Raw genomic sequence first — 22,206 nt, 5'->3', positions numbered from 1 at the left:
GATCAGATAACTGGCTGGAACGGCAAATGGTCTTGATATCTCCCCACAAGTGATGTTCCCCATGAGAGTCCAGGAGCTGTGGACCCCATGGACCCACCCTCAGAGTGGCCGGCAGGACCCTGTTACCACATCTGAGCATCCCTCCTAACGTACTCGATCCCATGGGGGCCGAAATTCAAATGTGTGTGATGATTTGGCACACAGCCTTGGACTAGCTTTGTACGTGTGGCCCTGTTTGCTTCAGGAACCACAGCAGATTGCCGCTGTGCAGATGCACAGAGGAGCTGTCTGCCAAATTAAGTTAGTTGACATTTTTTGTTGGCTTTTTTTTTCTTTTGGCTGATAAAACATGACTTTTTAGAAACAATTTTTGCAAATCCTTTCAGTGTTTCACGGACTATCTGTGCTTCAAGAAACTCTTTCTTTGTTGATCAGACTTTGGTTTCACTCAGGGGAAGGGGAACCAGATGAGGACTCAAAATCAAACCTATGAGGAAATAAGTGTGTTGTTTTGAATTGGGATGTCCAAACTCAAACCAAAATCAGCAGTGGAAAAAAAACCAAACAACAAACCACCACCAAAGCTCTGCAAAAAACCAGCTGGGAGGAACAGCAAAGGGATTTGGACTTTAAACCACCTGGGATGCGCTGGACCTGCTGGAGAAGCCCAGAAGGGTGAAAGGGGAGAAGTGTTTGAAATGACTTGCTAGAGAGGTGATGGCTGAGCAATATGCCAAGGAGAAAGAACAGGTCTGATAGGGGAGGGTGGAGAGCTGTAAATGCTCTTTCCTTGCAGTCTGGGATTAAAAGAGAGCACCAGCATGAGTATACCTTTCTGAGTCAGACAGATATCAATTTCCCAGGCTATAAACTGTCTTGTGAGCATGCCCATTGCATTCAATTTAAAGTCCTCCAGGAGCAGGCATGAGGTTCCCTCAAACACTTGGACAAATTATTTTAAAACAATTGTGGTGTTAGTGCCATCCAAGGGCCTGGGAGGATTCATCCAAGCCCTTGAGCACTAAAACTGTAAACATTTCTTGACCTGTTTCTCTCCTAGCCTGCCTGGGAAGGGTCCAAGGGAGCACTGAGGCCTGATCAGACAAACAAGGCAATCAGTTTTCTGTGCGCTCATCTCTTCTTGATCTTTCTTGTCTGTGTATCTGTACTAGAGCTTTTCATCGTCATTAGTCTAATTCCCAAACACCCCAGTGATACCCAGGCACCTTCAGCACCAGGTCCGGATGGATAAAACTGATGTTGTAGTTTTTAGAAGAGAAAACTGTTTCTGAACACTGTTAAATTTGCAGACCTGCTCTGCATTACCCTACAGAATGATGTGCCATCGGCATTTCCAAGCCTCCGAGTTTGACTGCACACTTGGAGAAACACATTCCTGCCAGACCTCTCTCTTACCAGCCATGCACACCAGAGCACTGCTCAATCAAAAGCTTAATACAAGAAGAAATTAACTCCATGAATGTTGTCTTTCAGCTGCTTTGCAGCTGTGAGGCAAATAGTCTGCACACACCCATGTCATGAGTATAATCCATCTTGCAAATGCCAGTGCACTTGCAATTCTGCTCCAGCACAATGACTAATTGAGAAAGCACCAGGCTCTCCCAGGAACATGAGGAGAACATTGATTCAACATGGTCTGCTGTATGGAGCCCCATAGTGAATGACTGTTCTTTGTGAGCCTCTAATGTTGCTGGTACCGCAGCTTCTGGCTGTGCAGAAGATCCTCTGAGTGAAGGCAGCAGTGCTGTTCTCAGAAGTGAATGGGCATGAAAGCAAAGTCACCAGATGGCTAGCAATGTGGAGAGTGGAAAAGAAAGGAGACCAGCAGCCCCCAAAGGCAATCATTTATTGGTGGGCAAGACAACCTCTGACTCATCCTGTGGTCCGGCAGCTGAGGAGGCTGAGGACACAGGCCCCTCTGTGCAAAGTTGGGTGCAAGACTTTCCGTTGACTTTTGCTTCACTGTTGCCTGCAGGCAACCAAAGCAGCACAAGAGAGCAACAGCCTGCACAACTTGAACCTTTGTGTGAGGAAACCTTGATTCATCACAAGATGGGACCTTCTGCCTGGTTGCCTCTGATACTCTGTTCTTCAGGACTCCACTGCAGAAGAAGTTGGTGAGGACGAGTGGACACTTTGCTCCTCACTGGGAGTTTCACTCTGATCTTATGGTAGCATGGTACGAGAAGCAATCCCTCCATGCCCCTCCAGTGGAGTTTCACAGCTGAGACAAAAGCCCAGTCCCTTGATCACACCCTCAGTCCCACTTGATGGGATTGCACAAACTATGTGCCTGACCTCTTTCTGCCAGTCCCTGCCTACTTCTCATGAGGTTATCTCACCTCTCTGGTGAGTCTGTGTGGGGTGGGAGTTCTTGGCCTTGCTGAGCCTTTTGCAGTGACTTGAAGTTAGCAGATCTCAGGGACTTGCTTGTAAACTTGCCAGCTCAGATTTTGAGCTGTCAGCTGCTGATCTGTTCCAACCAGTGATCCTGCCAAGGCAGCCTGACCTGCAGATCGGAGGTGTTACCAGAAAGGATAAGCACTTTCAACGTAGCTACAGAAATTCAATTAAAAAATTGGTGCCTATGTCTCCTTTTCTAGGGGCTCATACTCACAGCTTGGCTTTCCTAAGATTTTTCTGTTTTCCAGAAACATCGTACTGTTTGCATATATTGCTGCTTTGCACTGACTTTCAGGACTTCATTGCTGCCAGGCACCTGGCCACCTTGCCCTGATCATAGGAAGCACCACATTCAGTACCATCTTTCATCCTCCTCTGTTGACCTGTTTCTCCATGTCCCTGCGGGGGACAGGGACTATCTTTTCTCTTGTACAGTGGCTAGCACAAGGAGATCCTGGCCTATCCACTAGTGCTTCTGGATGCTCAGCTAAGGGCATAATTACTAAGGGCAGTGATGGATCCATCACCTACACAAGTGCAATACCATCTATACCGTTATGATATGACTGTTCAAGTCCTCAGCTAGAAAAACTGCACACATGGGGTGGGACAGAAATTTGGAAGTAGTCTCACTGTCACTTTTAAATATGCTATTTGGTTCCCCAGCTTTGAAAACCTAGCCATGGTCCCTGGTGAAGCAGGCCCTGGGCAGGGGGATGGTAGCAGTACTTCTCCCAAGGGTTAAAACCCCAGGTGGGCTTTACCTCCAGCACAGGCAAAGGGAGATGGGGAAGAGCAAATGGAGAGGGTGCTAAGGCTGGATCAGGCACAGGAGGAGGGGGTGGGGAAGAAGGACAGTGCTGAGAGAAAGCAGGCACAGAAGAGGGAAGCACTTCCCATCCCCATTGAGCTCAAGGCTTGGAGAATTGACCTGAGTTTTCTAGTTAACACCTTCATCAGAACCTTTCCTGAGAGGTGGTGGGTATCCCTGGGATATCTGTATTCCCATTCCTGCTTCTGTGTCTCCCTGCCAGGAGGCAGGCTCAGAGGAATGACCTGTTTGTTCAGGCCCATGGTCTCCCCATGGTGGTCTCTCCATCCATGCTACCCTGGTCTCCTGTGCTTCCTCCTAGAAATGCAGCGCCTGATTCTGGACTCATTTTTCTGATGACAGATTTGTATTTTCTTGGCAGGATCTGAGTGAATTAAATTCGACAACAGTGAAGAGCCCCACCAACACTGTGGCAGTGCAAAACCTCAAAGCTGGCACCATTTACGTCTTCCAGGTGCGGGCGCGTACTGTGGCCGGGTATGGCCGGTATAGTGGCAAGATGTATTTCCAGACCATGACTGAAGGTGAGTCTTCAGCTGCCTCTGCATAAAGGTGACAGAGGGCCTAGAGAGACTTGAACAAGATGGAGATGCACTGGCAGCAGTGCTGGTCCCCTTGCTGTTAGTCCCTTCAAGGGTGCACTGGCAAGTCACATGCATTTATTCAACCTGGCAAGACCTGGAGAGAGGCATGGGCACTTGGTGGTCCATGCAGGGAATCACATAACCTAGGACAATTTCTGCCAAGCTTTTCTGGCATGGGGATGTGTTCACTCAGTTGATTTAGAGGAAACGAAATTTATGATTTTCATGTGCACAGCTGTGGTTGACAAATGGAGACCTGTGACTCTATTTTCTAAATTTGTGCTGCTAAATAAAACAGGCCAAGCCAGTTTTCTGTCCCTGAGGCCAAGGAGCAAGGCACAGCATGCATGCATCCATGGGACTAAACTTTCCCACCCAAAAGGGATAGCTCCATCCAACCTTCCTACTGGGGCCCATCCCCTGTCATTGCCAACCTGAGCCATGCCTAGCTGGACAGCATTAGCTGTCCCAGACCAAAACCATGCCAGGAAGCCCATTAGCAATAGCCATGCAAATGTGGGCAGTGCTCAGGGCCATGCTCTGACTTCCACGAACTTGTTAGCGTCAACCCATCCTGTGCTGCAGTAACCTGTTCCCTCTTCCTTGCGTGCCAGCCGAGTACCAAACCAGCGTCCAGGAGAAGCTGCCGCTCATCATCGGCTCCTCCGCAGCAGGACTGGTGTTCCTTATTGCTGTAGTCGTCATCATTATTGTGTGCAACAGGTAGGTCAGTCTGAGAGCACAACCCAGGGCTGGGGCTTTGCAAGGGGGTGGCAACTGGACACGGAGGGTGGCAAGGGACAGAGGAGGATGGAGACAGGAAGGTGAAGGGGGAAAGAGATGCCCCTGCAGTGCGTCTCTCAGCCCCGATGGACCCATGCTGGTGCTCAGGACTCCCTTTCTTTCCAGAAGACGGGGCTTTGAGCGTGCTGACTCTGAGTACACCGACAAGCTGCAGCACTATACCAGTGGCCACAGTACGTACCGCGGCCCCCCACCAGGCCTGGGGGTCCGCTCTCTCTTCGGTTTGTGTTCCTGTTCACTCATTCCTTGCGGTGTGTGGGGAGGGCTCAGGCCACCTAGCCGGGCAGGCATGTGCATGTGTAGACAGGAGGACCTCCATGCTGTCTAGATTCCTCACCAGTCCCCTACGGCCTAGGTCCCTGCCCTGCCTCGTAGAGTCTGTGCTCTCCAGACCTGCGTACTGTTGGGTGCCAACCGTGAACACCTGTGCATGCTCTACAAACCCCTGTGACATCCAACACACAACCCCCTCCACGTGCCCCTGAAGCCTCACCCTCTTCTGCGGTGCAGCCCCTGCCACCACACCTTGTCTTGCTACTCCAACTCCTGAGCTTTGCCCAGCTTGTGAGCAGCAGTGAGACCCCTTTCCCAAGCTACCCACGTCCTGCAGAGTGCTGTCCTTGTGCCAGAAGCCACATACCTCGTGGTGCCTTTGCTAGAGCCCATCACAGTGCTCCCAGAATCCTAGTAGATATCAGATATTTCTATTTATATATAGGTATATGATACAATACGTAACATGCCCTATCTTGCAGCGTCTCTCTTCCAACATCCCTGTGTACTGCAAGGCACTCCCTCACATCCACCATTCCTGCTTGAGACCTCACTGCACACCCTGCCTCACCGCAGTGCATCCTCCTTCCCCTCATTAACCCCTGGCTGCATGCCCGCTGAAACACCTTTCTCCTCCCTCACTAGAGACCTGTCACTATAAGACCTGTCACTAGAGACTGTCCTGCTTTGTTTGAATCTCAGTTGTTATTTACCTCGTGTTATACTTGCAGCTTCAGGATTTCTGTCCTTTTTATACCTTGTTCCTGTACAGACCTGGGCCTTATTCAGATAATGGAAAACATCAGTAGTGTTTCAGCACAGGACTCACTAATTCTTCTGCGTTTACCTGGGAAACATTTCCCAAAAGGCAGGGCACTGAACTGCAGCTCTGTGCCAGAGCAGCAATGTGTTGGCTGCATTGCTATAACTTCCCAGGAAAAATGACGCTCTTCAAGAAAGATTATGTAAATGCAACTCTCAGTTGTTTGTCAGTCCACGCTGCATGTGTAAACATACATTCACACTCTCTCCCGGGGTCTGGTGCGTAACGTGACAGCTTCAGCCTGGGATGGCATTAGTTGCTGTGCCTTCATGACTGTTGGAACAGGCTCGATGCCACTGGATGCAGATGAACTGATAACAGGTCTGGGGTGCAGTTTAGCCACATCGTCACTCAGGACACCAGTACAAGGCACAGTCCCTGCTCAGCTCCCCAGCAGTGATTGCTGTGGAGAGGCTACAGCTTATGGTTAGCAAATTGCCAAGATGCGGGGGAGCCTGTAAGTATTGCAGCAATTCCCCTGAATCCTACCAGCATCCTACATGTGGAGCTGGAAGTCATGCCTCTGGTTCTGTGTTGGGCCCCTTATTTAGTGAGCTGTGAGCTCTGCTCTCCAAATACCCCCAATTTTGGAGCAAGCTAGAGACCAGCAAAATGAGTATAGAAAGGGGAGAACTGCAGGACTGCAGGTAAGAGCTGTCCCACGGTGTAGGTAGCATGCAATGTGGCATCAGCAGTCCAGCCTCACCAGGTCCCATGGCCATTGCCTTTCACATAAGCATATCGCTGTGTCTTCTGGTCTGCCTAGCAGGAAGAGCTTGGCTTTTGCAATTTCCTCAGTGTCCCCTACAGCTTGTCTTGGCTGTGTTGAGGCTACCAAGAGGGAACCCAGCCTCAGGCAGGGTTATCTGTCAGGTGAACAGGGGGCAGACTGAACTGTCTGTCCTGCTTGCACTGCTCCTGGAAGGGTCACAGACACCCCCGTGGAGGAGTCAATCTGGCTTGGTGGCTGTGTCAGTAGCACCAAGCACCTAGAGGTGCCTCCCCTGTAGATCTCCATGTAGAGAGCCAAGAGCAGGATGTGCCTCAGTTTACATCCCAAGGCAGACCTTCACCGTCTCGTGTCTGAGTGCTGAGCCCAAGTCTCCTCCTCCACTTTCCCATGCCTCTGATGGGATGGTGTGCTGAGGTGGAAGCAGCATGCAGAGGAGGCCAGTGGGGCAGAGCTGCAGTCTTTACAAATGGTCCTCTTGCAGTGTTGCAGCATGATGAGCATGGTGTGACATTGGTGTGCCTACGCAGCATCTCCTGAGAGAAAACGCTTTTCTTGCTTTTCCTGCTTTTCCTCTGTATCTGCTAAAGCCCAATCCTGCTGCAGAGGATGTGTGGTTCTCTGTGGTCACGGTTTGCAGTCCTAGCTAATGGTGCAGCCCTCCACTGCCCCAACAATGACTTATGGGCCAATATTCGTTAGAATCTAGCTTTACCAGTCCTCTGCAAACATGGCTCTGCACGTTCTTTCTCAAACTGCTTTGCTGTGTCTGCTTCATGCCCTTGATTATGTGACTTCCTGAGGTAAATAATACCCTCACACAAATAGGTTTCTCTTTTCCTTGATGCCAGCCATCAGTCGTTCCATTTGCATCTATCTGTCTGACTCTCTCCCTCACCTTTATGCAGTGACTCCAGGGATGAAGATTTATATCGATCCATTCACCTACGAAGATCCCAATGAGGCTGTCAGGGAATTTGCAAAAGAAATTGATATCTCTTGTGTCAAAATCGAGCAGGTGATCGGGGCAGGTAGGTGAACTGTGAATGTCTGGCTGGCCCTCAGCAGCACAGTCTCCTTTGTGGTCTTAGGCTTTGGTGAGGATTTAGCCTTACACGTACTGGGAAGACTAGTGTCAGTAAGGTCTTACACTTAGCCCCAGCCTGGACTAGCAGGAGCAAGATGGTCCAGTGCTGGAGGAGCAAGTCCATCCAGTACTGGAGACAAGGAGTTCCCATGTCCATATAGTGTCTAGTGCTCCTCACCAATGATGAGTCCACCTGAAGGGAGGTCTTTGGTGTGGAGTGAGGGAGGAAGCACAGAGCAGGTGGTTGGCTCAGGGGCATGCAGGGCAGGCACAGCTGGAGCCTGTGGGAGCAGGGTCCCTTGGGTAGAAAGGCAGAGATATGGGAGGCTGACAAGCCCTACCTGTTTCCCTCTGTTCACAGGCGAGTTTGGTGAGGTGTGCAGTGGGCATCTCAAGCTTCCTGGCAAAAGAGAGATCTTTGTGGCCATCAAGACCCTGAAGTCTGGTTACACAGAGAAGCAGAGACGGGACTTCTTGAGTGAAGCCAGCATCATGGGGCAGTTCGACCACCCCAACGTCATCCACCTGGAGGGGGTGGTGACCAAGAGTTCACCAGTCATGATCATTACTGAGTTCATGGAGAATGGCTCACTGGACTCCTTCTTGCGGGTATGAGATGCCAGGAGCATGCAGCCCCAGAGATTGTGTTGGGCCAGAGGAGGACTGGAGGAGAAGGTTCCCTCCCCTGTGCCAGTATAACAGTGCCCTTCACTGCCCAGCATCCCCTGCCACTGGGGCAGCTGCTGCATAGTCCAGAGGTCTGTGTCTCAGGAACTGAGGTGTAAGTGGCACCAAGGCTGTCATCTGTTATGTGTGTGTGTGTCCGTACTAGCGAAAGGCTGTGCCTACCTGTACACATGCCCACAGATGCATTTACAAACTGCTTCTGTGAACATGGAGGGACAGTCTGACGTAGCTTTAACACAGCAGGACTTCACCTCCAGCTGCTCTGTCTAAATATTTATAGGTTTGAGTTTGAAATGGATAATTCACTGTGTTGAAGGGAGATAACCTGCTTAATAGGAATAGATTGCCCCTTCTGAACTGTCCTGTGCAAGGTGTGGCAGACCTTTGGATGAGAACAGCCATTGGTAGTGATGCCCATAGGGTGTGTGAGGGTGACTTCCAGTCCCTGTGAGCTCTCCACTCTCCACCCTCTTGTTTTGAGAGAGAGCTTACGTACTCGTGGCACAGCTGTGTCTTGACGTGCAGTGTAGACAGAGGCTACGGGCTGTTTGCCGGACCATGGCAGGCTGTGAATTTGCTCCTCTCATGTGGACTCTTTCCCTCTCTTCCCCTAAGCAAAACGACGGTCAGTTCACTGTGATCCAGCTGGTGGGCATGCTGCGGGGCATCGCAGCAGGCATGAAGTACCTGGCTGATATGAACTACGTGCACAGGGACCTGGCTGCCCGCAACATCCTAGTGAACAGCAACCTGGTCTGCAAGGTGTCCGACTTTGGCCTCTCCCGTTTTCTGGAGGATGACACCTCTGATCCCACCTACACCAGTGCACTGGTAAAGCTGCTCTTGCAGAGAGGGACGGGTGGGTGGTGAAAGAAGGAGTCAGGGAGAGAGAGGGAAAGAGGGAGATCCCCCCCTTGACCTGGGGAGCACTTTTTCAGGGTGCCAACAATGGAAATAAGGTGCCAGATGGGATAGACCAATGAAATGAACCAAGGAATATTTTCTTTTGCAAGGTCCTGTCCAGTTGCCCAGTGGCTGTTGATGGGCCCTATAGTAATTCCTGTGGATAATTGAGCCTCTTCCAAATGTGTCTGCAAACATATACATGTCCCTGATAAATCCTTTAGTTGAGATGATGCATTATATCTGTCCAGCATGAACCAGCTGGGGGTCCTCTGAGATGCTGCCCTGACAGATCTATTGCCAGAGCAGCAAGTCTGGGGTTTTTTTTACCATGACTGTCCAGTTGTGCTGCCCTGCTGTCTGCCATGATCCTTTTTCATGTCATGTCACGGGCTCAGCCCCAGGTATGACAAACTGAAGTGTGGATGCGTGCTGGGTGAAGCCCTGCAGTACTAGGTACTGATCTTCCAGAGAGTCTTTCTGAATTAGACAGAGAAACGTTCCCAGAAATGGCTTCATAATCACATAACAGCTTCCCAGGAAAGCCCCGGTGCCAGTGACACAAGTGCCACTGAGGACTCATAGCCTGTCTCAGGTTACAGAATGTGCACAGGGACCAAAGGATAATTTGGCGACTGTCGTTGGTCGGTGAGATTGCAGCCAGGAGTTCTCATAAATACCATTGTCTGCAAAGGCATACAGCATTGCTCTACAATGACGCTACAGGATCAATGCCTACATACAATGCCTACGACAGGAAGGAAATAAGTGTTGATAGAGCTGGAGCATGATCTGTAGGAAATAATCTCTCCCAGATCTTTTGAAACTGCCAGTGATGAGATGTCTAGTGTACTCTTAGCGAATTGTAACAGTAGTTGAATACCTAACAAACACCTAAAAATGTGCGCTTTTATTCTCATCTGAACTTGTGTAGCTTCAAATATCAGCCATTCAATCTTATACGGTCATCCTATGGCTTTTAGAAACACTAGCAACATTTATTTTTCACAACATGATCCTTACATCCAATTACCTTTCCCCTTGTTAAGCTAAATACATGGGAGCTTCTGGTGTTTACTACTGTTTTCTATTCCTATTATTGTGCCTGTAGCTTTTCTCTCTGTTGTCTCTAATTTATTCTTCTTGAACTGTGGGCACTGTAGCAGGACATACATTATCTATAAGGATAGAGTACTGGAAGTAATAGTATCTTCCTCTTCAAAATGCACCATCCTCAAACATCCCAAGATACATGAGTGTTTTTTATTATAATTAGCCCAGAGACCTTGTGTCCATGGATGGGCAACAGCCACAAGCTATGGCTTGGGAGGTTCATGCTGGACCTTAGAAAAATCTCCTTCTCCAAGAGGGTGGTGGAGCTCTGGGTCAGATCACCAGAGAGGTGGGAGGTCTCACTGAATTAAGTTCCCATGAACATCCTCCAAATATATGCAGTCTCTCATTTCTGCGTTAGGACTTCTTTTTTAGCCAATTTTTAAATCCACTGCTTGTCAAGAGCTCTCTTAAGAGTATGTCTGATGTAGAGGACATCATGTTTGGTATGCAATGCTTGGTCTCTCCCTCTTGTGGAAAACAAAATATTTTGTCTGAGGTTTGTGCCTGTGAGAAGGTTAAGGAACATTATGGTTTTTTCATTATTCTAGCATGTGTAGGGTCTGAGTCCTATTAAGTCCTAGGAGACCCTTCATAAGACACGGTAGTTATTCAGTGACAAAATATAATGTTCCTTATCTTCTCACAGCCACAGAACGCAGACAATTTTCCTTATTTTCCAGCACAGGGGAATATTTTCCCTTCAGAAGGTCCTTTGAGTTGTGAATGGCTCAAGTCCAAAGACCCTGGTGGAAAATGAGGAGGCTGCAAGAGCTTAAGCAGAGCACTGCAATCCCTGTGGCCCCATGCTGTGTACACCACTCTTGTGCACTTCTGTGCATAACTCCTCTGTGGGAGTGGAGAGTCCTTCTGATTTCTCCAGAGCTTCTGTTGCCCAGCAGGATCACGGAAGACCCCAGTGCCCACCCATTTCCCACCGGTGATCAAGCATGCCATTCTAAAGAAGATGTTCACTCCACCTGTGTCTCCAGAAATGGGCAGGATCAAAAACTGCTGGATCATGTATATATCAACAAACAGACTGACACACGAGGACTTCAGCTCAAGAGGATGACATATCACTGACTTGAAAGAGTCTACAGATGTAGAAAGCTGAAGAAGATGGTGTTCTAATTCCTTTTATTCTGCTCTGGAAATAGCTAGGTGACAGCAAAAAGATGGAGGGAGATTCAAAGGGGATCAGTTTGGATTTTTCTACATTCTAAGCCATTCATTTTTCTACAAAAGACCCTACTAGCACAATGGGCATTTTGTCATGCTGAAGATTGCTATAGCAGTAGGCAGGTGGAAGGAGCTGGGCTTGTTTAATATGATGAAGAGGAGGCTGAGGGGACATGTACAAGTGACCTGCAGTACTTGAAGGGCAGTTACAAAGAAGACAGAGCCAAACTCTTTGCAGTGGTACCAGATAATATAATAAGGGACAATAGACAAAATCATGGCTTGGGAGCTTCATGGTGAATAACAGGAAAAGCTTCTTCCCCGAGAGGGTGGTGCAGCCCTGGGACAGGTCACCAGACAAATGGGGGGAATCATCATCCTTGAAGGTTTCCCAGACTTGGCTAGATAAGGCACAGCCACCCTGAGCTAGTGTTAATGATAGTCCTGTGGTCCCTTCCTTCTAGGATTTTACCAGCATATTGGAGGCAAATATTTTGGATACTCACCTTTTTCAGTTATTCTTGCTCTTTCTGTTACCATCCTCTCTGGTTTTTTCCTGCAGGGTGGGAAGATCCCAATACGGTGGACAGCACCTGAGGCAATTCAGTACCGAAAATTCACATCAGCCAGTGATGTGTGGAGCTACGGAATAGTCATGTGGGAGGTGATGTCGTACGGCGAGAGGCCTTACTGGGATATGACCAATCAAGATGTGAGTTGTTAAGAAACAAGGAGCAGAAATACTGAAATTGGGAGTATTGCAAGGCGAATGCATTGCTACAGCTAGACCCAGCCTGTGGCATGTCCGGAGCCTTCTCTGTCATGGGAGATGTGTCCAAGGTCAACACCTTTGGAAGAAGTAATGGGGATAACTTTGGCTTTTGTTCTAGTCCCATTGTGCTGCTGTGGCAGAGATCAGGGATTGTACAACGCTCACTACAGGTGTTGGGTTAATGTGAGCACCCTCAGTGGTGGTAGACAGGTGCCCAGGAGAAAAGGGAGCAGGTGGGTGGAAAATGAAATGCTGCCACTGACCCGAGAGCTCCTGGAGCAGCAGGCAGATCTTCATCTGTAGGAGACCACAGGCATTTGGTGAAAGTCTGTTATAGAGTCATAGAATGGTTTGGGTTGGAAGGGACCTTTAAAGATCATCTAGTCTAACTCCCCTGCCATGGTCAAGGACATCTTCCACTAGATGGTCATTAAATCTCCCATGCCAAGCTTGGACTGTGATGTGTAAGAAGCCAAGCAACTTGTACACAGCTAGAAGCCAAAACCACAAGATATTTCAGAACATGCTTAATTTTAAATACTTTATGACTCTTCTCTAATTCAGGTGGAACTGTTATGTGCACTCCTTGCTCCCTGCGACCCAGGCAGTTTCTGTGAGTCCTTGCCTCCATGCAAGGATGACCTGTGGCTGCAGTCCACACCTTCATCATAGCAATGCCATTTTCCCTGTTTCTCTTGACCTGATACCTGAGTAGTCAAAGCCCATCCATCCAGTGGCAATGAGTACCATGCAGAGTGCTTCACTTGCACGTGTGTGTACAGAAGACCCCTTTGGTGTGGGGCTCCCAGGTCTCTTGTAACATTGTCTCTCTGAAGAGCTGCCCTTCTTCATGCGGTCTTCACCTTGTGAACCCTCAGGATCTAACACCAAAGTCCTGGGTAGACCCTTGGTGTGCAGAAGGCTTGTCATTCCCCTCTGCTGCAAGCCTGGGTCTTGCAAACCTGCATGTTACAGCATCTGCCTGGCTTCCAGCTTGTTTCAGAGCTGCCTCTGGGCAGTCCATTGGAAGCCTTCAGACTGCCACCTCCACCTCCATCATCCTCTGAGCTCCTGAAAAAACCCTGCCTTACAGGGAGAGAGTGAGAGCCAAGCTCCCACCTGATTCTTGCAACTCCTCCCACCCCGATGGCAAGTCAGACCTTTTTCAAATCAATATAACTCCATCTATGCCATGTCAGATTTCTCCACAGTGGGACAATTTCCTCCCTAGTGCCTGATGGGGAATTTATTCAAGTGAGTCCCCAACGCCTGGAGCAGATACATGATATCTTAGCATCTTTGGCTGTTCATGGCCTTGCCCCAGACCCTGGCATACCAGAAAAGTCTTTGCATCAATTGTTTGAGCCAAAGGGAAAGGAGTTAGGTGTATGTACTTCTCAGAAAGACAATTCCCTTCCTGTTAAGGCTTCATTATCGCCTGCAGTTTCAAGCATTTCCTGCAGTCAGGTGTCACTGCCCTTCTCCCTGCCTTGGCGTCCCTCTGTACGCATAGCCCTCTGCTGTCCCTCTCCCTTGTCTTCCTCCCCTGGACCTCTTCCCTCACTGGTTTCTCCTGCTGCAACCCCTGTGCTGCGGCAGCACCGATTCAGCTGGCGGGGATGGCAGAGCCCATGCCTGTCTCCTTGGCACACCCTGCTGCATGGTGCCTGTCCCCAGCCTCTTCTTCCCCTTCTTCTGCTGCAGGACACTGCACCCCAGAAGCTGTCACCACTTAATTGCAGCTGGTCCTCCCTGTGAATGAGTATGTGGCAGATATTTGCTGCAGATTAGCCTCCTAACCCTGGGGTGTGAGCGCTTGAAGAGGCTGTGGGGGGAGAGGAGATGGAGAGTGCAGCCTGTGCCCCCTCATTGGTTGTGTCTGCTGGCAGCAAGGCGGGAGGCTTGTTGGGAAACCGTTGGTCCATGCCAGAGACAAGCACTTGATGCTTGCATGATGACCCTCCCCAGCCCTGCTCCCCCTGTGCTTCCCCTCCCCTCCCCTCCCCTCCCCTCCCCTTCCCTTCCCTTCCCTCCCTTCCCTTCTGTCTTGAATAGATCTGCCATCCAGAGAGCTGGGAGAGGTGACAGCTTGCACCTCTTGGGAGAATCCCTGAATGGGAGCCAAGAGCTGCACAAAGCACACCAGCGATGCCTCAGGTTGGACCTTCACAGGCCCAGTGGGGCACCTTCATGTCCAGCCGGAGGGGCAGAGCGGAGGGAGGACTCCTTCCATCTGTCACATTTTGGCAACAGCCATGCAAGCCCTCATCTGTCTCTGGTCAGCCTGCCCAGCACCTTGGCCACACACATCAGTGTCTGGAGCACCCTCCCAATCCATTTTCTCCCTGAAGCCACAGTCCATCTTAAACCCTTCCAGATGCGTCACCTCACACCCTGGATTGCTTGTATTGGATCTGCCACCTACCCTCCCTTGGAGCAGCAGCCTTCTACTGCCACAGCACCTCCAGCGTCACCTCTCTGCCAACTCTTCCCTGCTGCTCTCCCAATCCCAACTGCAGTATCCTCAATTTTCTCTATGCAGCCTTCCTGCTCAACAATGTATTCATCATGCTGCTGTATGGGTATGGGTGGTATCCCCAGAGGGTGGTACAGCTCTGGGGTAGCCCACCAGACAGATTTCTGTCCTTGGAATTATGCAAGACATGGCTTGACAAAGCCATGGCAGCCTTGATCACATGGTGACAATAACTAGAGACATTGAGGTACTTCCTCTGGATCCCTGAAGGAGGCTCAGTCAATCTCGCTCCCCTTTTTTATTATCTCTGTGGAGAGTTGGTCATTTCAAAATGCCGCCCCTGATTTCAGTTACTGCAGTATCCTTGGTTCTGTTTTTTGTCCTCACTTCTGGTTTTTGTTGTCATGCACAAGCCTGTTTCTAATGTCCATGGCTCCTTCTGCTTGCCTTTCATTGCCCATGCTGTGTGTATGACCATAGGATGCATAAGGCCAAGAAGGTAGGAGAAGCTTGCCTGTCACATGCCTCTGTCAGAGGAACATATGCCCCTGGAAGAAGCTGTGCAGCTCCATCCTCCTTGATTACCCAGGAGAGGATGGAGGGCTACAGGTGCAGAGTGACAGAAGTATGGGGTTCCCCCCTTGAAGATCCTCTGGCCCTTGTGCATGTGCTATTTCCACTGAACGTTGCAAGAACAGGCATTTTCTCAGGTCGTGCGGTGCAGTAAGGAGAGACCAAACAGGCAGCAGCCAAAGCCTTCTTGCGCTGGCCCACAGAGCTGCAGCGTGGCTTAGGGAAGGTGTGCTACAACCCTTCTCTGCATGCTGTAGCAAAGTTGTCCTGTGTTTGGCTCTGCTGACCAAGGTCTTGGGCCTCCCCACTGTGTGCTTCAGTTTGCATGTGCAGACTGTGGGGAGATCCAGCTCTTACTGATGGCTCAGTGCATCCAGCCCAATCCCATGGCACAACCCTGTCACCTGGAAGGGCTGGGTTGTTGGCAGGAGTAGAAAGCAGCACTGGAGGAAGGAAAACACAGGGGCAGCTTCCCCTGTCTGTAACTCACGAGCAGACCCTTCACTGGATGGGGATGTTCTCCTCCCAGTGAGCTGTTTACGTTGTGCTGTGTACCTGTCTGAAAACATGAACCTTTCTCTCTGACTCACCTCTCTGATGCCTGGAGCTGTGGGCTCACACATCCTTGTCAAGGTAGCGGGGATGCTCTCTTTCCCCAGATTAGGAGACTGATGGGCATGTCTCATCACAAGTAGTGAGCAAAGCTGCATGTCAGCTGGGCAAGGCTGGCATTGCCTCACAGGACGACATGACATGCAGAGGGCTAGGAGTTAGAGAGTAGTGTGTTGCTACATGAATCAGTGGCTGAGATAATAGGCAGCAGTAAGTGTAGGCAGAGCAGCCCTGCTGCAGTATGGTTGGCCATGCCAGTCACCCTCAGGATCCAAGAAAAGGAACATTATGAATTAAATAGGTTTTATTGCCACTGTATTGATCTCTTTTTCTTCTCTCGCAGGTGATAAATGCTATCGAGCAGGACTATCGGCTGCCACCGCCTATGGATTGTCCAAATGCCCTGCACCAGCTAATGCTTGACTGTTGGCAGAAGGATCGAAACCACAGACCCAAATTTGGGCAAATTGTCAACACCTTAGATAAAATGATCCGAAATCCTAACAGCCTGAAAGCCATGGCACCTCTTTCCTCTGGGTATGTATCCCTGTCTTCCTCTTGTCCTTTGGCTTCTGTTTGCAGATCTGCTGTCCTTCGTTCGTGTCCTGGTGGGCACCATCCTTGCATCTCTCTAGACTAGCTGTTTTAGAGGCAGCTTGGCCTGTGTTGTTTGTAAAAGATGTCAAGGTCACTCTGGTACTTCTCCTTGGACAGGTTCGATCTGGTGAACACAGACATCTCATTGAGTTGGACAGTGTACTCTGCACAGTTAGAAGAGCATCTTGGTTTCATGTACACGTGATTGCTGGATGGGTGTGGTTGCTTTGATAGGCCAATTGCACAGGCAGTGGAGGCAAATAAAGCCTCGTCAGGCAGTATGATGTTTCCCTGGACTGGGTGGGGATACACCAACTTGTGGGAAGCACTGGCCCCATTATGAGAATGTACTTTCTCCGCTTGTGCAGCCAGGATTTTAGAGCTGCATCCCATTGTCTTTGATGGCTCCTACCTTTCCTGTACGAACTGATCCAGAAAGACTTCTCTGATGCTCTACACAATCCTTCCCTCAGTTGAATAGAGTGCTTTCTGGGTGGTACTTCTTAATACGGTGTGGTGCAGGCACTGTGAATGATGCTGGTCCAGGTCCCTCCAGCTGATGGAGAGTGCAGAAATACACATGCTTGCCACTGTTTGTTCTGCTCATTCCCCATTTCTGTGTTTCAGGATGAACCTCCCCCTACTTGACCGCACAATCCCGGATTATACTAGCTTCAACACTGTGGATGAATGGCTAGATGCCATCAAGATGAGCCAGTACAAGGAGAGCTTTGCCAGTGCTGGCTTCACCACCTTTGACGTAGTATCTCAGATGACTGTAGAGTAAGTGCCCAGGCTTCTAGTCCCAAAGCACAAGGAAAAGTCTCAGTAGTTTAACAGCAATTGGTCGCTATTGAATTAGTTTTTATTTTCACATGATGTAGTTTTATAGAATTTGTTGCTTTGTGGACCCACGTTTAGTCTACTCGGTTTCTGCAGAACTACTCTGTTTTGCAGGCTCTGTCTTGTCTCCAGACTCTGTGTCTTGTCTGTTGCTCCATATCTGCAGAATTCATTTCCACATTATCACGCTGCATGTCCACACTGTGAAAACGAAAACCCCCACAAGGGTCTCCAAAACCCCAACATGGAACAAATGGAGATTTCAGGCCGGCTTCAGGCAATTCTCCAGCCACTCAAGAGCACTTTTAGACTCTGCAGTCCTCTTGGATGTATGGCTTATTGCTGATGGAGACAAGGAAGCTGCAAACAAATTTCTGCCTAAGAAAGGCCTCTGAAAGCCCAGATAGTTTCAAGTTTGTTCTGAATTGTCCTGCATCCACTAAAAAAATCCCTCAGTGGCAAAATCTTAGCAAGTTCTTCAGAGAAAGCAGGCAGCTGAAGTCCATTCGTGGCGATTTTTGAAATCCCTTAGGGCTAGCTGGGGCTTTGATGCCTCTGGTGAAAGATCTGTGGTTGGTTGCAGTTAGCTTTAGAAACCTTGCCCAAGAAAGCACCAAGCATTAAAACCATCTGTAAGTGCTACGATGTCTCTGTGCCTGGTAACCAGGAAGGTTTTTGGGTTTGGTGCCTAATTCCACACTTTAAATCTACCAATGAATCAGAATCCATTCACACAAACAGCCCAACTAACCTTTTCTGGCTTTTTGTTCTTATTTGCTGCCAGGAAATTCACATGGCAATTCTGACTGTTTCAGTACATCCGTGATACAACCCCAAGGCCCTGGGGATGATTTTGGCACACTACAGACTGTGTGCATACAACAGAAAGAGGGTCCATAAAATATGAAGGATAGGGAAGAAGAACTTTGGTCAAACTGGGACATCACAACCCAACCCTGCCTAGGTTGTGCTATTTGCAATATATCTAACAGCAAACAGTTCTGCAGGCAGTCCAGATAATGAAGTCTGTTTTTTCATGGACATGCTTGGTGTCCCTTGAATGCCACTTCTCCCAGTTCCTTACCATGTCCATCACAATATCTTTCCAAGTCCTCTCTGAGTGCCTTCATCACAATCACAAGAGTATCCTCAGCTCATGTCCCCACCAGTTTTGACAAACCTCCCTTCCACATTTCTCACCTCCTTGGCTGGACATAATAAGAGAGAGAAGGACACTCCAAGTCCTTTTTCCTTGGGAAATCATGCTGCAACATTACTTGAAACCACCTTCTAATGTTCGCTGGTCTTTGCAGAAGTAGATAATAATGTAAGTGGAGCTGAATTGCCATGAGACACTGTTTTCTTCAAATTTGGATAGCTAGCAAAGTGTAAATGTTTACTGAAGACTGCTTCAGTTCACCAAATCCACGTGTTTTCAACACTGACCTACTTGAAAGGTTTCTCACTGGTTTGTCTGCAGGCTGGGACACCTGGGCCACCAAAGGATCTATGCCCAGGACAGAAAGCTGAGGAAGCACAGGGCTGTGCAGGGCCACAGTCTTATTCTGGTTTACAGATATGAATGAACACTCTGGGCTTTGTTCCCAATCAGAACAAAAGCAAAAGTCAAAGTGCCAAACTCGTCCAAGGAGGAAAATTCCCTAGCTCAGCATATCCATCTGGGGCAGAGGAAGGAATGGAAAGCCCTTGCAGTAAGAAAAACAGTCACTGTGAAGAACATGGTCCTAGGTGCCAGAGTTGTGTAGTGTGCTAGCAGGTTTCCAGTTGCTTTGCTGAGCGGGAGTCTGGGTGGCAGCAAAGCTGTGGCTTGGATGTGCACTTTCACACCGATCTCAGAGGGCATGGCTGAAGCATGCTCCAACGGTGGTCTCCAACCAGTTACCACCAGCCAGAATGTGTAAATCTGTGGCATAGCCCCCTGCCCAGCTTTCCTTCTTCATGCTCCTTTTGTTTGACCAAAGAGGCAAGGTCTAAAGCAATCTCTAAAGCAAATATACAGGCTCATGTGCCACTCGTGCTAGAGGATTTTTTTTTCCACCTTTCCTTGGGGCTCCTGTTTACCCGTCTTTGCTCATTGACTTCCACTCTAAAACAGGCAAGGGTTTTGCCACACTTCCTCTTAAAGTCTGTTCCTAACACTCAAGGAAGGATAAAAGGCAACTGAAAATCCTTAGAGTCAGGTATGGGTCACATCTCATGAATGCCATCCGTTCCCTGATCAGAAGAATTCATGACTGAGATTTATCCACCAAGAGGGAGATGAGTAGCAAACTCAGCTAGAGTGATCACAGATAGGACCAACGCAGAGTCACACTCATGCTCTTGGCATGACCTTTATTTTTCCCAGGTGCCTAATATCTATAAAAAATAGAAGCAATGCAAAAATTAGATTGCTGTGATTTAGCAAAGAGGATAACTAGCAAAAGTTTATCACTTCATGGCCTCATCTGATCAAAGCAAAAGTAGCAAGAACAGCCATCATCTGCACGGGGGGAGTGAGATTCACACTGATGAGGGTGTAGGACATCCTGTTCATGTGTTTCTAGGGATGGAAAAAATGGGTTACTGTGTCACAAAATGAGAGAGAGAATCCAAACATGCAAAGAAACAGAATTATGCAGGGGTAGAAAACCTAAGGCAAATTCACTTACAAGCAGTGAGCAGAGTCTGTGGTATTTGGTTTCACACTCTCTATTGAGGCTTCCAGTACTCTGGGGGTGCTGCAGGTAGGTAGCAAATGCAAAGATTGGGAGGATAAGCCAGGAAGAGTCAAAGAGAAAGAGTAGAGGTTTCACCAGGTTTGCAGACGTTTGTTGCATTTATGGAACAAATCTGTGGAGACTTCACCTCCCTACACACCATGCTCATATATGGACTGGTTCTGCTGTGAGAAAATGTCTTCTGATACTTATGCAGTGTTTGTTTCTTTTCCTCTCAAAGGGACATTCTGCGAGTTGGGGTCACTTTAGCAGGACACCAGAAGAAAATTCTGAACAGTATCCAGGTGATGAGAGCACAGATGAACCAAATTCAATCTGTGGAGGTTTGATAGCTACGTGTCCTCCTACTCCTCTTCCTTGAGGCCCTGCTCCCCTTTGCCCCATATGTCCGAGCTCCAGTTCTTGAGTGTTCTGCATGGACCAGAGACAGGCAGCTGCTCTGAGGATCATGGCAACAAGAAGAAACACCCTGTCATCAATAATGAGAAGTCACCAAGAGCTTCTAGAATTTAAGCAATGGAAAAAGGGAACAAAAAGACAACTATTTTGAAAAAAAAAAACCCCAAACTATGAAATATTTTTAAATAATAATAAAGCAATTGCATTCTTGAAAAGGGCTCCAAGACCAATGGGAGTCTCCAAAAGAAGAGAAAAGAGCAGCTTCGTCTACTTCCTCTTGCACAAGGCTGCTGCAGCTGGGTCCAGACACTGCTGGAGCAATGAGACTTTTTCAAGAAGATGAATGCAAAGAAAGGTCACGAGAAGCACTTCTCTTTCTCACGTGGGATAGTGGCTCTGGGTATGTCCTGCAGCCAGCAGTCCTTCCCAAAAGCCCCTGTCAGCAAATCAAAGGGGAGAGAGAGCTGAAGCTCTTTGGTGCTGTGGAACCTAGTGCATCTCAGAAATTGATGGACTTCTTCAAAAGCTAAAGACTTTTTTTTAAAACAAATAAACTGAGACTAGAAGAGGCTGTTTCCAACAAATGAGAAGGAATCTGTAATGCTTGGGGGGTGGGGATGGGAAAAACCAATCCTTTTTACATCTCTTATTTTCTCTTGTCATGGAACAGTTTTGTGAGTGACAGTTTCCTAAGGGTCCGTCCATCCACCCTCCGATGGCATCATTGTCTCATACATATCATATGCACAAGACTTTTAGTGATGTCCTCACTAGATGCCAATGATCTTTTCCCAGAAGACTTCCCAAGTACAGTATGTAGTAGTTTTTGATTACAAATGCTGATGTGTACCTTTATTTTTCGGTTGTCATTGTTGGGAGATTTGTCCTTTTACCTTGTTTTGTTAACACCAGTTTGTGAGTTTGGGGTTGGAAATTTTTGGTTGGTTGGGGTTTTTTTTAATGAAAAAGAAATGACATCTCCAAGCATCATATCATTCAAGAACTTAAATCCTTTCCCTGTGGAAGGAAAAATTGCAGCTTATTGACAATATGCCAGGAGAAAAATTTTTTTATATGCACATTTCCTCCTGTTTGCTTGTTTGTTGTTTTGCAATTTGTCATGGCCTGACAGATGTTTCTAACTGTTGGGTTTCCAGTTGTTCACCAAGATGAAATGACCACCTTCTTGATTCAGGGTTGCTGGTGCAGGGGTGAGCAGCATCACAGAGGGTTTGGGGGGGAGGGGTTGCAGCAGGGAGGGAAAGACAGGGGAGGGTGGATGGGTTGTGGGAGGGAATGACGACTCCACAGCTGGCTGTCAGAGCCCTTTGGAAATGTCTGACTGCTTAGAAAGGTGTCAGATTGGTGCACATACCACAGAAAGGCAGGGTAAGCCCAGTCCTCTAAGAGGAGCTTGTGGCACGTGGTTTCTCGGAGTCTGAATTGTGTTAGCTGTCAGGTTGTGGATGGTTCACTACAGTAACCCAACTCTGCAGATGTGCTCTGTGCCGTTTGGGGACCCAGTCCCTTCATTAGATGATGCACTGGGGGCTTTGAGGCAGCTTCAGTCTCAGCCAGTTGCCTCGAGGAGAGCCTGGGACAGCAAAGGCAAAAACTCTGATCTAGTAGCCCCGGTTTCCGGAGGCAAAATGCTGTGGTTGAAGCTGAATGGTCAATCAGCGGATTTATAAATAACTGAAATAAATACTTCAGTTACTGACCAGTATGTGTACATACCACCAACCAAGCAC

The 22,206-nt window shown here is 48.5% G+C and overlaps 1 protein-coding gene across 2 annotated transcripts in view; it reads left to right on the top strand.

The window, feature by feature from the left end:
- EPHB2 (EPH receptor B2) overlaps positions 1–21,679 on the top strand; it is a 129,647-nt gene extending 107,968 nt beyond the window's left edge. The window contains exons 7-16 of one of the 2 annotated variants that reach the window (XM_075520318.1): positions 3,618–3,780; positions 4,455–4,563; positions 4,753–4,817; positions 7,379–7,501; positions 7,919–8,166; positions 8,860–9,075; positions 12,005–12,154; positions 16,219–16,412; positions 17,100–17,255; positions 20,277–21,679. In XM_075520318.1, coding sequence (XP_075376433.1) covers positions 3,618–3,780; positions 4,455–4,563; positions 4,753–4,817; positions 7,379–7,501; positions 7,919–8,166; positions 8,860–9,075; positions 12,005–12,154; positions 16,219–16,412; positions 17,100–17,255; positions 20,277–20,385 — 1,533 coding nt within the window. In that variant the 3' untranslated portion in view covers positions 20,386–21,679. Of the gene's footprint in view, positions 1–3,617; positions 3,781–4,454; positions 4,564–4,749; positions 4,818–7,378; positions 7,502–7,918; positions 8,167–8,859; positions 9,076–12,004; positions 12,155–16,218; positions 16,413–17,099; positions 17,256–20,276 lie in introns of both variants that reach the window. The other variant, XM_075520316.1, reaches the window with a different exon arrangement.
- Positions 21,680–22,206: the final 527 nt, after the last annotated feature.

Source organism: Mycteria americana, chromosome 18 (genome assembly GCF_035582795.1).
Source record: "Mycteria americana isolate JAX WOST 10 ecotype Jacksonville Zoo and Gardens chromosome 18, USCA_MyAme_1.0, whole genome shotgun sequence".
Lineage (NCBI taxonomy): Eukaryota > Metazoa > Chordata > Aves > Ciconiiformes > Ciconiidae > Mycteria > Mycteria americana.
Note: the sequence above shows the minus strand (reverse complement) of the source record. Positions and strands in the feature narration are given on the sequence as shown.